The sequence below is a fragment of the Euleptes europaea genome, chromosome 1, assembly GCF_029931775.1.
Source record: "Euleptes europaea isolate rEulEur1 chromosome 1, rEulEur1.hap1, whole genome shotgun sequence".
NCBI lineage: Eukaryota > Metazoa > Chordata > Lepidosauria > Squamata > Sphaerodactylidae > Euleptes > Euleptes europaea.
The window spans coordinates 172870577-172887600 of record NC_079312.1 but is presented as its reverse complement, the minus strand read 5'-3'; the positions used below and the strand labels follow the sequence as shown (position 1 = coordinate 172887600).

The 17024-nt window shown below is 46.3% G+C and overlaps 1 protein-coding gene across 1 annotated transcript; it reads left to right on the top strand.

Moving 5' to 3' along the window:
- The first annotated feature begins 106 nt into the window (after positions 1-106).
- Positions 107-17003, top strand: DSN1 (DSN1 component of MIS12 kinetochore complex). Its single transcript, XM_056849620.1, has 10 exons — positions 107-437; positions 2070-2143; positions 3843-3915; positions 5079-5166; positions 6067-6126; positions 8307-8378; positions 11079-11226; positions 12253-12340; positions 14343-14440; positions 16791-17003. The coding sequence occupies exons 1-10, from the start codon at positions 107-109 to the stop codon at positions 17001-17003; spliced, it is 1245 nt and encodes a 414-aa protein (XP_056705598.1).
- The last annotated feature ends 21 nt before the right edge of the window (positions 17004-17024 follow it).

Below are 17024 nucleotides of genomic sequence, written 5' to 3'. Positions count from 1 at the left end.
GTGTCCCACTAGATTCCTGAGTCAGTGGGTTGATTTGCTTTGGGTTAATTTGGAACTCAGAGCAGTATTTCTCTTTCTTTCAGAGGATCCCCTCAGCTGGGAGAAAATGGAAGCGGCGTGTTTTCCCAGCTCAGAGGGAATAGCTAGTTCCAAATCTGATGCTCAGGTTGACCCGAGGACCACTCCCTCCGGGACTAGCAAGAAAAAACAGTGTAAACTTCCCAGTCCCACGGAGGCTGAGGATTGTGGCCCCAGCCCTAAGACAGCATGTCCTCACAGACCGAGTCCTGAAGTTGGGAAGGCTTCTGCTTCATTTAACGTTTCCTTGGGGCAGCTCCCTAGCCCACGAGCCTCACGTCCGTCCTTGAGCCGCCGCAGTGTGAAACAGGACGCTAATCGCCGGAGGTCTCTGCCGCCTCTACACTCAGATATCACTGGTAGGTTTCCCATCACCTTGATGATTAAGCTGGCTAAGAACCAGGTAGGCAAAGCTCTCGAGGTCCAAAGCGGTGGAGTCTGATCTGGAGCGGTGGAGTCTGATCTGGAGAACCAAGTTTGATTCCCCACTCCTCCACATGAGCAGCGGAGGCTAATCTGGTGAACTGGATTTGTTTCCCCACACTTACATATGAAGCCAGCTGGGTGACCTTGGGCCAGTCTCAGCTCTCTTAGAGCTCCCTCAGCCCCATCTACCTCACAGGGTGTCTGTTGTGGGGAGGGGAAGGTGATTGTAAGCTGGTTTGATTCTGCCTTAAGTGGTAGAGAAAGTCGGCATATAAAAACCAACTCTTCTTCGAATCCCAAATGAACAACCCTTAAATTTACGTAGCTGTAAAACAGGCTTATACAGGATCAGAAGCTTCCATTGAATGGGACTCTTTTCCCACTAACTTGTTTGCATAACTTGATTGAGACTTCTGAAAGATTCAGAGGGAATATAACTCTGGTTCCTTGCCAAGATGATATGAGGCTTAGAACCAGCCCTGAGATGATCTCCCCTGTCTGAGAACTGACTCCACCCCACCCTTTCCCTTTGTACTGATCTCAGTGGTTTCCTGTTGTATTTGCTCTGCGAAGGTTCGACAGTAATGTGAATCTGGTCTCCACATAACCCCTTCAAAAATTAGGATTACAGTCTCTGGTTTATTAAGGACACATCTTTGAAGTGTTGCATCTTTTGTGCATCCGTGGTTAATGTATGGATGGACACAGTAATGACTTACAAGGGGCAAAGAATGTAGGGGGAGGAGAGCAAAGATTCGCACAGCTAGGGCTCAATTATGTAAACTCGTGTTATATAACAGAAAGAACTAGTCTAACAGCACATTCTTATCCTAGATCCCAGGAAGGGTAGATAGGAATACAAAGGAAGAGAGTACCCTGCACTACTGCTTTACTGTCCAAAATTAACTTTTCATGAGAACAGCGCACTGGCCCATTGACCTCCACCTTTCAGTATGTGTAGCAAAAAGCCATGCAAGCTACATAAGCTCCACTCTCTTCAGGCCAGTAAGGACACAGCCCAAAGTGAGGCGATGTTAAAGCACTACACACACACTTCTTACATATTGTGTTTGAACATCTCCCAGTATTATCTGCCATTATCTGGAAATGGCAAGCTGTTATTTTGCAGCGAGGTATCCAGAAAGCAAACCCCTGTCTGTTGTAGTCCCCCAGCTTAGTGTGATGGTGGAGTGAAAATAATTAAAATCTGTTGGAAAGACTCCAGGGGTCCCTTCCCATTAATCCTGAAGATGATGTCATTGATCTGTCTCCGGCAGAGACGACGTTCTAGGGACAGGAGAAGCAGAAATACTACTCAAAGGCAGCAGTAAACACCTTGAGCATACTGTGGAATTATTCAGATACCTACAAGCATGCAGTTGATATGAAGATATAACTCGGAAACATGTTTTTGGGGAGAGCAAACTGACAGATCAGCGCCCAGTTATCTTTTGGACAGGAGACTGTCAGCTTCACTTGCACCGCCAGAACTACTTCTAAAACGGGAAGTTAAAATGTCCAGCTAATAGCCCAGGAATCCCAGCAGAATTTTGCTTAATTTTCAGAACTGAGTAGAGCCATCAGCCTGGACTTGCCAGAAAAGGACCGGATGGCACAACTTCTCCTTTCCAGTTTTCGGGTAAGGTTGGGAATTTCAGGTGCTCCCTGGCCTAGCCTTCCTGCTCTTTACTGGTTATATTCTGCCACATGCTTTTGCTTTAAAACCCCAATATGCTTGGCTTCCATAGTTACATGCGGTTTTAGTACCGAGTCTTTTAAGTTGCCCTGGCGCTTGATAAAAAGCTGACTGATAAACGCAGGACTTCAAAATCTAACTGTGTTCGTTCCGCACTTCCCTGTGGATGTATATGTTAGTATCTGTTTTGAGACTGGAGCTACTGCATCATGAATATTGTTTACGGTTTTTAATTTATTGATTCAGTATATTTTTGTCCTGTTCTCCCCAGAAGGGACCCAAAGTCGCTTACAAAAAATATACTTTAAACCAGTGGTTCCCAAAGTGGGCAGTACCACCCCTGGGGGGCAGTGGGATTACCTAGGGGGGCACTAAGAGGCAAGGGGGCAACAGGGGGGCGCTACAGGGGGGCCCCTTCAACTGTGTTGTTCACTAATTTACAATAGATCAAGCTATGACACCATGCTGGCAAATTTGGTGGAAACTATCAGCATTTTTTTCCAGACTTTGAAGAGCTGGTACCACTGGATCAAGTTAATCAGTTTTGTTGAAGAAATTTCAACTAAAAAGTTTTAATTTGATTTTGAATAGATGTGCAATTAGTTGTTACTGTTTTGAAATTGTATTGCTATTATCTTCTTTAGTGAGTCATGCAAACCCCTATTTTGAATAATGCTTTTTATAGGAATAGGGGAGGGGGCGCTGAGGTTGAGTTTGCGGAACCAAGGGGGCGGCGGCCCGAAACGTTTGGGAACTACCGCTTTAAACTAACTTGCAAACATGGTTTTAAAAACAAGTAGATAAGTCATCCTGAGTTGATGGCCACAAACTGGCCATAGTGGTGGGCTGTAATCCACAGGCAAAAAGCCCCTAGGCTATTGCCTTAGGCTTGCACCCGTGGCCAGGCTCAAACAATAAATACCTGCACCAGGAGAGAGAAAAAAACCCCACCCAGCCTAGATGTTTCAAGCAGGCTGCTGAAAATGTAGACCAGGGGTGGCCAACTGGCGGCCCACAGCAGGGCCCCTTAAAGCAATTTATAAGGCCGTTGGACCATCCTGGCGTGGGAGAATTTTGCACAGTTTGACTTTTATAAGGTTGTTTTCAAAAGGAAATCCTATCACAGCTAGCTGAAGTGTTGCATACAAAATCCAAAAGAGAGCTGTTGTCACATAAACTGAACCACCGGTTGCTACATGGCACCAATTTTATTTAAAAGGCCTCCCCACCTGAGAAGAGGTAATCTTATACAGCTTCAGGCTCTCAGATTGCTGTCTTCTTTATCATGCACTGTCCAGGACTGAATCCTTGGCATACACTTTGAGCCTGTTTGAACGCTGTGTGTGTGAAGTTTGTTATTTTGCTTTAATGATTCTGCTCGAATGACCAATAGGTTTTAAGCAGGATCAGACTGCTGTCTGGTGTGGGTCCTTAAGCATTCACCATCCCGATTACAAGCCAATGTGTTGAGAAATCTGCATGATATTTAGCTTCTGGGTCCCTTCTTCTGATCTTTGGGACCTCCCCGTTCCTCTCTATTTGCTCTTAACAATTGTATGACTTGTCCGTGTTGGGGGCCTTGTGAATAATGTAAAAGCTAAATGCTCCTAAATAAGTCTCTATCTTCTCTCCATCCCTGCAGTACGCTGCCCAGAAGTTTAAGGATTCCTTAAAACACACTGAAGGGTTTAATCCCGAAACCTTTGAACGGAAAGGTAGGTCTGCTGTGTTCTGCCGTAGTAGCATAGCAGAAAGAGTGTTGTAAGGGTTGGGTCAGCGTCGGTTTGAGTTGAAACGGAGCCTGTTAGGAAACTGGGACATAGCAGTCTTAAGAATCCGTCATGGCTGCCTCCAAGTTGATGATTTGGTTAGGTGAATGGGCTGTATAGCCCATTCAAAGAACTTGCCTTTCCTTCCGCCATAACCCTCCGCTTTTTTTCTTTAAACTTGCTTTCTTAAGTTCTTGATAATCTTTTCTGGCGCAGTTGGGTAGTTGTGATGGTCTGCAGTAGAAGAACCAAGATTCAAGTCCAGTAGGACCTACTTGACTCAAATCTAACTCATAGAATCATAGAGTTGGAAGGGACCACTGGGGTCATCTAGTCCAACCCAGTTCACCAGATTAGAGTCTGCCCCTCATGTGGAGGCGTGGGGAATCAAACCCGGTTCTCCAGATTAGAGTCTGCCGCTCTTACCCACTACACCTAGCCTGTTTCATCTTGTCAATCTTCTAGAAATGCTTTTCATGTGAACTTGTTTATCTGCTAAGGATCACCTTAGTATCTGCTGTGGAGTCCTCTGCACATTGTACAGTGTAGAGTGTTCTAAGCCATATTCTAGGGTCTATCCGAGCAGTACATGAGCCCCGTGGCACAGAGTGGTAAGCTGCAGTACTGCAGTCCAAGCTCTGCTCACGACCTGAGTTCGATCCGAACGGAAGTCAGTTTCAGGTAGCCGGCTCAAGGTTGACTCAGCCTTCCATCCTTCTGACGTGGGTAAAATGAGTACCCAGCTTGCTGGGGGTAAAGGGAAGATGACTGGGGAAGGCAATGGCAATCCACCCCGTAAACAAAGTCTGCCTAGTAAACGTCGGGCTGTGACGTCACTCCATGGGTCAGGAATGACCCGGTGCTTGCACAGGGGACCTTTACCTTTTTACCTGAACAGTGACTAGCGGTCCATCAACTCCAGCATCCTGCTTCACACAGTGGCCATTCAGCTGCCCTGCAGGGCCAAAAAACAGGGCGTAGCAGTCAAGGCCTCCCCTTTGACATGGTCTCATAGCATGGGCATTCAGAAGTTTGCTTCTGTAAGCATTACTGCGTTGGTGCAACTTAGATTCCGAATCCCTGGTTTTTGTTCCTTCCTCCACTTTCAGTGCATGAGATTTCAGAAGAGCTGAGGTTCTGTACTAAGAGGCTGGACCTAGATGGAACTCTTCAGAAATGCTTTGAAGAACCCAAAGGGTAATGACTACTTCCTGTTGGTTACTCTGGTCCCTCAATTAATTCATTGGCAGATTTTTAAATACCCCAATTGAAGAGAGAGTCTTCCCATTGAAAAGGCAAAGACAGAAACACCCATTTTATATTCAGCTGTGATTTATATTCTTCTAGAAGATCTTTTATTATTACTCCGTTGATGTCACACTTTCCTGTAAGTTCTCACGATTGCCACTTAATTTATCTGCTGTCTAGTAAAGATAAGGCCGTTACTCTATCAGTAGCTTATTATTTAACGCCCGCTTTGAAGGTACGCCGAAAGTTATAATTAAGCTACGCCTAAATTCTCTTTGCTTACAGGTGCTCTTTTTGCACTGGAACTGGTTACTCTGGTCAATGATTAAAACAATCTCTACTTTCTGGCATGCTTACGATTAAAACAATATCTACTCTGTCTTGCCTTCCTGACTTTCACTTCTTCAAATGGGACGGGCGCAGTTAATTCGTTGCCCTTTCTCCTTGGGACCAGTGAATGGTCAGAAAGTTGACCCTGCTGCCGTAGCGTTGTTGAAGCTAAAGTGCGGGAGGAAACCCACTTGGGATCTGGAAGGGAGACTGTGCAAGTGGCCCTCTAAAGAAGGCAGGATAGAACAGATCAGACCATGCCCTGAAGTTAGGAAGCTTTCCTCTGACTTCCTGTTAAAACCGTTTAAGCCAGGGGCGTCAAATTCAATTGTTAGGAGGGCTGGATGTGACATAAATGCCACTTGGTCGGGCCAGGTCATGCCTCGCCAGCCCAAATCAAGAGTGGTGGGGGGGCTTCCTCAGCTGGTTTGTAGGCCAGAAGAGCTCTCAAGGGGGCACATCCAGCCCCCCCCCCGGCCTTATGTTTGACACCCCTGATTTAAGCTTTCTGTATTTCAGCGATTCATCAGATCCTGCTTTAAACGCAGCACTGACTACCTTGAAGGAGAATATCGCCAGGTAAGAGAAAGCATGAGCTACCAGCTGGTGTTTGTAATATTATGAACATTTAAGGAAATTAAACACGGGGATGTTGGTCACTGGATACCTTAGAACTTTGTAGTGTAGTAAAATTCTGCAGTCATGCCCCATAAAACTTCAGATATTTAGTCCTGGCTTACCAAAGGTGCATGCGTGTGTTCTCTCCATGTCTTTTGCTTTGAATGCTGATGTTTTGTATTCAGTCACTAGGGCTGTACTGTAGCAATGCTTGGGCCCAGTGCAGACATAGTGTAGTGTCCTGACCTCAAATAAAGGCCTCGAAGGTATTCACAAAATAATCAGGCGTCCCATAAAGAAAACAACTTACTTTATTGACGTCTCTGAAAGCCTCAACACAGAAGGCTACCAAACGGAATCAGCCAGCAAACGAAGACAACTGAGTGCTGAGAAATCATTAAGATAATAAATCCTCTACAGATATGAACATAAGAACATGTGCTAAGAGACGGCCTCTACTTAAAGAGACATTAAATCACTCATAGCTCTGCCTGTCTCCTCCAGGGCTAAGAAATGAGGAATGGGCCATGGGCTTATCTAGTTCCCCTGTTGTGCGAATTTTCTCTACTCATGCCTTTCAGCATTAGCCTAGGTTAGGGGTCCTCACCGTGATGCCTGGGGGCATGGTGATGCCTAGCGACATCTTCCCAAGTACCCGCCAAGTGTTTTTAGAGAGTGGGCAGAGCCAGGTTGGGGCTTCCCAGCAAGGCTTCTGATTGACCGTTGGGGGTTTGATTGGTTGCACAGATTTTAAAAAAACATTGTTTTGGCAGAGGCTGCCGGCACAGCACAAAGATCTTTACTGTGTGACTGAAAGTAAGCTGTGGCAGCCATTTTGTGGCTGTGGCCACCATGCCATGTCACATGAACACATGAAACTGCCTTATACTGAATCAGACCCCCCGCCCCCCGGTCCATCAAAGTCAGTGCTGTCTACTCAGACCGGCAGCGGCTCTCCAGGGTCTCAGGCTATGGTCTTTCACATCACCTACTTTCCTGGTCCCTTTAACTGGAGATGCCGGGGATTGAAGCTGGGACCTTCCGCATACCAAGTAGATGCTCTACTACTGAGCCACAGACCCTCCCATCCAAAACGTGCCAACAGGCTCAGAGAAGATGGGGACCCCTGGCCTAGGCTAGAGGTGGTCTAAGTAGTGTTTCCTAGATTAGGGACCCCCAACCCTTTTGAACCTTTGGAATTCTGACACGGTACCGCAGGAGGTAGAGCTGTAGACACAGAGGAAGATGACGGGCAGGGGTCATTAAAAACACTGGGAAAGAGGGTTTAGAGAATAAAACCAACTGGTGGCGGCTACCATTGAAAGCATTGCTTTCATTTGCGTAGCCGATCCGATCTTCGGTGGCCAGTCAGGAGCCCTGTTGGGTAAGAGCCCCACCTCCTTTCTAAAAACACTTGGTGGGTGCCAAGAAAGGTGTTGGTGGGTGCTATGGCACTCACAAACACTAGAATCAGAATAGAATCATAGAGTTAGAAGGGACTACCGGGGTCATCTAGTCCAACCCCCTGCACAATGCAAGAAATTCACAACTACCTCCCCCCCACACACCCCCAGTGACCCCTACTCCATGCCCAGAAGATGACCAAGATGCCCTCCCTCTCATGGTCTGCCTAAGGTCATAGAATCAGCATTGCTAACAGATGGCTATCTAGCCTCTGCTTCAAAACCTCCAGGGACGGAGAGCTTACCACCCCCCAAGGAAGCCTGTTCCACTGAGGAACCGCTCTGTTAGAAAGTTCTTCCTAATGTCTAGATGGAAACTCTTTTGATTAGGGATCCCTGGCCTAGACTGTGTTAGAAATACCATTGAAGTATGAATCTGAATTTCAGGAAAAGGGAAGAAGGACGTTGCACCGTGGAGGGATGGCAAGGACTTGTGACCATATTCTGCCTGTGCTGACGGGCCTTGGTAGTTAAACAGAAGCATTCCAACACAAAAAGCCACCTTGTATGTCTCTCCCAGAGCAAAAGCATACTTTAACAATAGCCGTTCTGCAGCCCAATAATCAAAATCCTAGACAATCTTCCACACACTGCATTCGTAAACCCAGCTTCGGTTCTCAGATAACTTTGTACTGTCTGTCATGCCTTGAAACTGGTTTTCTACCATTCATTCCACAGGCTCTCTGAAGAGAATCAAGCCTGGGATCAATTGCTTTGGTCTTACCAAGGGAGCGCCGAGGAAATATCAAGGTTAGATTGTTAATCCTTCCCATTTTGAGGCAAGCCAACTGAAGATATAGTGTCAGAGCTTGGAACAGCTCTGTGGAAGTACTCCAGAGGCTGTAACAGCAACACTTTGTGTATTTAGGTTTTTCTACAGGAGGCGAGATGTGCCTAGCTAGCCGTTCACCCTTACGAAGATAAATTATTAATGTTTCTTCTCCCCCTTTAATACACATGTCAGGAGTTTTGATATCTTGTCATATATTGATGGGCTTGTTCATTTCAGTCACAAGTGTGAATTAGGGATTGTGCATTGATACGTCAGTTTTTTTTTAAATGTCAGCAAGATTTAATTACGTATATTAAGGAACAAGGCTCTCTAAACTTTGACACTACCTATTATATATATATATATATATATATATATATATATATATATATATATATATATATATATATATATATATTGGTTAAGAGAATTGCCCTATAAATGAAACTTGCCATGCGATGACTCTATGCCTTTTCCCATCCATTCGCTATATATAAATGTGTACACGTAAATAACTTGCATAGATTTGATTTGATCAGCAATGCTGATTCTGTAACCTTAGGCAGATGATGAGAGGGAAGGCATCTTGGCCATCTTCCGGTCACTGGGTGTGTGTGTGGGAGGGGAGGTAGTTGTGAGTTTCCTGTGTTGTGCAGGGGGTTGGACTAGATGACCCTGGTGGTACCAACTCTATGATTCTATGATTCATTCTTCACGGAGTTCTGGTTTATAGGACTGAAGGAAGCCATACTCTCTTGGCCTTAGCTGCTCATCTGCAACATGGTGTCTGTGTGCATGTATGGAGGTTCTGACTTGCTTTGTAGATTAATAACAGTTAAGTGCCATCAAGTCACAGCTGACTCATGGCGACCCCATGAACTCACCTCATGGGGCTTTCAAGGCAAGAGATGAGCAGAGGCGGTTTGCCAGTGCATAGCAATGCGCAGCAACCCTGCATAGCAACCCTGGACTTCCCATCTAAGTAGAAACCATGGCTGACCTTTAAAAAACACACATATTTATTACATACATAAAATTATGTACATACATAAAACTGGGGGAAAGAAAAAGAAACAAAAAATATCATTCAACATTACATACTATTACAGATAAAAATAAGAATAATAAAAGATAACAAACTCAGCTAGTATTAAAGCCAGCAAAAACATTACTCGTCTTCCTTTCCACGTTCTAGATTTTTGAAAGTTTTTTTCCCCATTCTGGAGATTACTGGGATCCAGACAGCATCTAGATCTTCCATATCTTTATCATTTTTATAATAAGTCACCTTAATTCACCTTGTTCATTTAAACAAATTCCCAGATATAAAAAACTGGATAGATAAGGTTAAACAAACATGTATTAAGTTTGTTTAACCTTATCTATTCAGTTTTTTATATTCGGGAATTTGTTTCCTTTCCAATATCTTATAAAGTTAATTCTAGCTGGAGTCTGATCTAGGTGGAGTCTGAGCTGGAGAACCGGGTTTGATTCCCCTCTCCTCTACACGAGCGGTGGAGGCTAATCTGGTGAACTGGATTTGTTTCCCCACTCCTCCATGTAAAGCCTGCTGGGTGACCTTGGGCAAGTTACAGTTCTATTAAGAGCTCTCTCAGCCCCACCTACCTCACAGGGTGTCTGTTGTGGGGAGGAAAAGGGAAGGTGATTGTAAGCTGGTTTGATTCTCCCTTAAGTGGTAGAGAAAGTCGGCATATAAAAACCAACTCTTCTTCTTCTAGCTGCTATCATATGAAGGAATATGTCTCATAGATCTTTTTGTATATCTGGTATATAATGTAGTAAAATGGCCTCAGGATTTGCTGGAATATTTATTTTGAGACTGTTAGATATAATTTGGATCACTTCCTTCCAGTATGCCTTAGCTCTTCTACAACCCCACCACATGTGTAGGAAATCGGCTTCGGCAAGGTTGCAGTACCAACCATTGCTAGCATCTTTGTCAAGGCTCAGCATTTTTTGTATTGTGTTGGGAGAAAGATGAACCATGGCTGACCTTAGTTATGTTGGATAGTCTGGGCTATTCAGGCTGCTATTTATTCAGGATTATTGAGATAATGTATGTGAAGCTCATTAAACAATCAAAGCCAGGGCCAGTTCCTTTGGGGCACCACAATCATACAGAGAATGGTGCAGAGTTGTTTTCTGTTGCCCCAGAAGGTCGGACCAGAACCAGCGGATTGAAATTAAATCCAAACAGTTTCCATCTAGACATTAGGAAGAACTTTCTAACAGGTAGAGTGGTTCCTCAATGGAACAGGCTTCCTCGGGAGGTGGTAAGCTCTCCTACCGTGGAGGTTTTTAAGTAGAGGCTAGATCGCCATCTGTCAGCAATGCTGATTCTATGACCTTAAGCAGATGATGAGAGGGAGGGCATCTTGGCCATCTTCTGGGCATGAAGTAGGGGTCACTGGAGTGTGGGGGGGAGTTATGAATTTCCTGCATTATGCAGGGGGATGGACTAGGTGACTTTGGTAGTCCCTTCCAACTCTATCATTCTATAATCTGTCTTGCTCCCAGCTGGTGACAGCGTGGGAGGAAGTGACAGGCATGGCCTGACATCACCTCTCAGGCCGATGCCACTGCTGCTGGGTCCCCCGTCCAAGGCGGGGCCCTAGAGGCACCAGCTGCTGTTGAAACTTGTTCCTTTTCTCTCAAAGCCAACTACAGCAGTGCAAGCTGAGGCTGGCGCCGGAGGAGCCTGTCAGCTATCTTGGAACGTCGCAGGCCCACGTGCTCCAAGCCAAGCCGGACTACCAGGAAATACTGGACTCTCAAGGAGAACTCTTTGACTCCATGGAACTAGCGGTGAGTAATGGAGGCTGGAATGAGAACCAGGACTGTTGGCACTGAAAGGCAGAGTCACAAGGAGAGAGGAACCAATTTCAAGTCCAGTAGCACTTTGAAGGCCAAGAGCATTTTCCAAGATACAAGTTTTCATTAGTCAAAGTTCTTTGTCCGATGGTTGTGAGAGCCAGCATGGTGTAGCGGTTAAGAGCGGTGGTTTGGACCGGTGGAGTCTGATCTGGAGAACCAGGTTTGATTCCCCACTCATCCACATGAGCGGCGGAGACTAATCTGGTGAACTGGGTTGGTTTCCCCACTCTGCCACATGAAGCCAGCTGGGTGACCTTGGGCCAGTCACAGCTCTCTCAGCCCCACCTCCCTCACAGGGCGTCTGTTGTGGGGAGGGGAAGGTAAGGTAAGCTGGTTTGATTCTTCCTTAAGTGGGAGATAAAGTCGGCATATAAAAAACAACTCTTCTTCCTCCTCCTCTGTATGGAGTAGGGTTTCCAGACCTCCGCCATGGGTGGGGGATCCCCTGTTTTGGGGGCCCTACCCTGGCGCTGTTCAGCTGGCTGGTGGGGGATTTACCAGCAGCAAACTGAGGCTTAGGCCTCTGTTGCCGGTGATGCGCCAACATCACTTCCACTGCACACCGGAAGTGACGTCATCACGTCGCCAGTGGCACATGGATGCTCTGGTATTTGGGCAAAAACTCTATGGTAAAACAGCTTCTACCATATAGATTTTGCAGAAACACCAGAGTGTCTACCAAGTCCAGTCAATTCATATGATCTACTTTAAAAGGCCTGGTAGCTGGGAGTTTTTGCTGGATAAGTTCTTAGTCAGAAGGAAGGCAAGTGATAGTTGGAGCTGGCTACCTAGGGAGAAGGTGGCTTCTGAATTGCTTGCCGTTGCTGTGAAGTTGTGAGGAATTGTTCTAGCAACGTCCACATTGGTTGGCTTTCATCCAAGGAAGCTGATGTCACTGGTGACATTTAAGATTGCCTCGTTGTTTTTTCAATATTAAAATATTTTGCTTGTCTTCAGCTGGATGAAATCCACCAGGCTGTAAATGTGTTGCAAACCTTCATGGAAGACAATATGCAGCATCTCCAGAAGTTATCAGAGCAACTTGGTAAGCGAGGTTTTTAAAACCTGCACGTTTCCCACCTGGCCCTGCCTGCTTTCTAAAAACACTTGGTGGGTGCCAGCAAAGATGTCAGCGGGTGATATGGTGCCCACAGGCATCACATTGGGGGATCCCTGGCATACAGAGAAAAATATATGTGCATATGGAAATTGTGGGAGTGTTTACTTGTTAAACGTACACATTTGGAATCCACTAATCAAGGCACGTGAGATATGAAGGTATTTCATAGAATCATAGGTTGAAAACACACGGTCACTTTTTCCTCCTTTAATCCCTGTTTTAGCCAGGATCGAACACACGTTAGGTGAAACGCTTACATTCGATCCTGGCTGAATCTTAGCTGAAACAGGGTTTAAAGGAGGATAAAGCGACCATGCGTTTTTGCCCATAGAGTTGGAAGGGGCCATACAGGCTGTCTACTCCAACCCCCTGCTTAATGTGGGATCAGCCTAGAGCAGTGGTTCCCAAAGTGTGCAGTACCATCCTCTGGGGGGCGGTGGGATTACCTAGGGGGACACTAAGAGGCAAGGGGGCAGCAAGGGGGTGTTACAGGTGGGCCCCTTCAACTGTGTTGTTGAATAGGGTAGGAGGTGCTGGGGTTGATGATACTTTTATCTGCCTTTCTCATCGAGACTTATGTTATTGCAATATTTGATAATTCTGAAAAGTCAAGCATAATTCTGTAAGCAGTGCCATTGCGGGGGGTGGGGAGACAAAGACTCCCCACTTCTTTATCCTTTGTCATTGTTTCCTTGGTGCTAGAGCTGTTCAACTTTATTACATCAAATACTTTGCTGGGGGGGCTGATAACCAAGTTCCTAAGTCATTTGAACCCGATCCTCTTATTTGGCTGTTTACTATATTACTCATCAGTGAGTTTCATATGAAGTTCTTAAATCGTACATATTTCCTTAGTATCTTAAAGCTGTGTGTATGCTGTGAATTGTTCAGTACCACTTGTATAGTACCATTTGGGAGTGATAGCGTTGTCTTGGTGGAAAGCTCACCAAGTCACTAGCCTGCTAGTGCTTTCTCCCCTTGGTAATGTACATTGTGTCTCCCCACTCCTTCTTTTATATTTCCTGTTTGCCCCTGCTCAGTTTACTTGGGTTGAACTGCTTAAGAAACCATTGGTTTTACCGGCTGGGTCTTGTTCAGAGTACTGTTTTGTCCACAAGTCACCCTTGAGAGCATTGTGCTAAGAGTGTAATAGCCCACGTTTCTGAACAAATTCCTTTTCCAGCATCACAAAAGTTTCCCTTCCAGTTTGCCTCTTTATAACCACACAGCCAAAGGATAACGCGGTAATTGAGACCAATGCTTTTCTATATCAATGGAAGTATTCAAGCTACAGGGGATCAGGGAGAAACCCTCCTGCTGTGTTCAGTGATGAATAGACATGGCTTACTCTGTAAGTTCTAGGCCCTGACATGGATGGCCCAGGCTAGCCTGATCTTGTCAGATCTCTCAGAAGCTAAGCAGGGTCAGCCATGGCTAGCACTTGGATGGGAGACCACCAAGGAATACCAGGGTCGCTATGAAGAGGCAGGCAATGGCAAACCGCCTGTGTTAGTCCCTTGCCTTGAAAACCCTACTGGGTTGCCATAAGTCGGTTGCGACTTGACGGCATTTTACCCACACTCGTCAGCTCTTGACCCTAGCCAGAAAGGAATAATGAGATACAGAAGGCAAATTGTTGACCCTAGCCAGAAAGGAATAATGAGGTATAGAAGGCAAATTGGACTGGGATTAACCAATGGGGTTCTGTGCTTAGAAAGCAAGTGGTAGTGTAGGGAGGAGACCAGCTCAGCCCTTGAAGAATAATGCCTTGCTTGATAATTAGGCTTTTCAGAATGGCAGGTGTTCTTCTGCACAGGTGGAAACTTGTAGATGAATGAATTTGCTCTCTGCTTTGCTTTTCAATTAAGCAGGGAGGTATGTGGGAATAAGTAATGGGATTTATTTTCTTTTTGGTCTCCTTTTTCAGGATCGAAGACTTTCCAGGGATTGGAAAACTCTCCAGCTCGGAAACTGCTCATGCTTCCCCAGGCACAGCCATCTGCACCTTCAGCTTCCGGATGGAAAGTTGGCCGCTCTGTTCCTGATTGACTTCTGACACTGTTTCTGCCGCACGTGTGCCCCTCTGCTGCCTGACTTAAGTGTCTGGGTAGGTGGCGTTCTTGCCCCCCTTGAATTAAACTTCTGGGGAAAGTTGGAATCATTGCGCCACACCTCAATGGTGGTGGGTATATATAAACACTTTCTGTACTGTGAGTCAGATCCATGCCTGACGATACTTTAATTAAAAAGAAATGCCTCTTCCTAATCTCACCTGTTGTAAAGTTCAGTGAAATACATGAGGAACATAGCAAGAGATTACAACATTTCCTCCAGTTGGTCTTGATTATTGAGAAGGCGGATGACACTTGGTCATATCTTTTCTTGGGATTGCCTTACAGCGTTTCTAGTATAAACCTGGTGGGTTGCATTAGCAGCAAGAAGAAGAAGAGTTGGTTTTTATATGCCGACTTTCTCTACCACTTAAGGGAGACTCAAACCGGTTTACAATTACCTTCCCCTCCCCACAACAGACACCCTGTGAGGTAGGTGGGGCTGAGAGAGCTCTAACAGAGCTGTAACTTGCCCAAGGTCACCCAGATGGCTTTGTGTGTAAGAGTGGGGAAACAAATCCAGTTCACCAGATTAGCCTCTGCCGCTCATGTGGAGGAGTGGGGAATCAAACCCGGTTCTCCAGATTAAAGTCCACTGCTCCAAACCACCACGCTGGCTCCTATTATGTTCCACTTCGAATGCTTGGTAGTGGCTGTTTAGATCCCTGCCGTTCATATATCTGGTCTGTACATGTTTTTTGAGCGAGCCTGCGTTCCAAAACCAGTCTTGGAATCTTCCAAAACAGCCAAGCATAAGAGAGAAACCCACTTTTCCACCATCTGACTCCTGTCCTGGCAGGTGCTGCTGGTGACTTGGGGTTTGACTCCTGGGTAGGAGGGGACATGCCCCAAACCTGGCCTTAGACCACCACGCTATTTTAAGGGTCTTTTTGTCAGCGACTGACTCCAGCGCCAAGGAATGAAGATGGCAAATAGGGATTTAGCAGTATAACTGGAGAAAGCTGACTGATAGGAATCAAAGCAAATGCAAGGAGTTAGTAATGCTTAAGCAGCCCTTAAGCAGAAGTTTCGTTCAGTCCTGTCGCTGGATACCAACATGCTGTTTATCTATACCATGGAGTCAGTTGAAGGGGGGGGAGAGAAAAAGAACAGCAAGAATGGTAGAGGGGAAGATATTTGTGTAGGGATGAAGAAAAAGAGTTGGTTTTTATATGCCAACTTTCTCTACCTTTTAAGGAGACTCAAACCGGCTTACAATCGCCTCCCCCTCCCCACAACAGACACCTTGTGAGATAGGTGGGGCTGAGAGAGTTCTGAGAGAACTGTGACTAGCCCAAGGTCACCCCAGCAGGCTTCATGTGCAGGAATGGGGAATCAAATTGGGTTCACCACGCTGGATGTTGGGTAGATGATGAGGGTTTCAGCATCAGATGACGTGAGTGGACCTCAGACCTACATCAATTGACAGGTTAGGAGTTCCAGGAGGGTTTAAACGCGGCCGAGCAGAAATCTGGGCAGAGCTTCAGGTGGTAATCCACAAATGCCTAGAAGGAAATCAGTGGGCTGCTTCCAACTTTTACATGGGGGTCTGGAATTCACCTAAAATTAAAGGCAAGGCCCAGACTACAGAGATCAGGTACCCTGGAAGACATGCAATTCTACCCCGTTCTGCCTTACCACTGGGTTGCCAACCTCCAGGTAGGGACTGGAGATCTAGCATTTCAACTGATCTCCAGGTTGACAGATCAGTTTCCCAGGAGAAAATGGCTGCTTTGGAAGGTGGGCCCTATGGCATTATACCCACTGAGCTCCCTCCTCTCCCTAAACCCTCTCCTCCCGAGGTTCTACCCCCGAAATCTCCAGGAATTTCTCCAACCTGTACTTGGCAACCCTACCTACATCTCCAGGAATATTCCAGGCCAGAGTTGGGAACATTATGTGTCTTAGGAACATAAGGAAAGCCCTGCTGGATCAGACCAAGGCCCATCAAGTCCAGCAGTCTGTTCCCACAGTGGCCAACCAGGTGTCTTTAGGAAGCCCACAAACAAGACGACTGCAGCAGCAGCATCCTGCAGATAATGGGCATGCTCCTTTGATCCTGGAGAGAATAAGTATGCATCATGACTAGTATCCATTTAAACTAGTAGCCACGTGTCCTTTTACTAGTAGTGTCCTTTTTTAAATACCTCCCCGACGGGTGGAGGAGGAGTACCAAACTCGCTAAATCCGGAAGGGCGGCTGCAAAACACAAACGGGACATCTTTCAAAGTTTCAACAAAGTTAAAGGCGCATGCGCGTCTTAGAGACGGCGCTTCCCGAGACGGCAGGGCGAGGTGGCGCGGCGAGCCAGTGTCTCAGAGGAGGCGACCAATCGGACGGCAGCCATTGTCGACGTCACAGGCGGCGGTCCGCCTGGCCGGCCCATACGGAGGCGGGGCGTAAAGTCTCGGGGACCCGCCCTCTCCTTCCCGACGTCTCCCTCAGCGGAGCAGCCGGTGGCGACGGTTGGCGAGTAACGGCTCTCTTTACCCCCCCCC

Coding starts and splice junctions, on each gene's coding strand:
- DSN1 (XM_056849620.1), top strand. CDS start 107: ATGGAAGCGGCGTGTTTTCCCAGCTCAGAGGGAATAGCTAGTTCCAAA. Junction 3,916..5,078: donor CGAAACCTTTGAACGGAAAG/GTAGGTCTGCTG, acceptor CTCCACTTTCAG/TGCATGAGATTTCAGAAGAG. Junction 6,127..8,306: donor TTGAAGGAGAATATCGCCAG/GTAAGAGAAAGC, acceptor TTCATTCCACAG/GCTCTCTGAAGAGAATCAAG.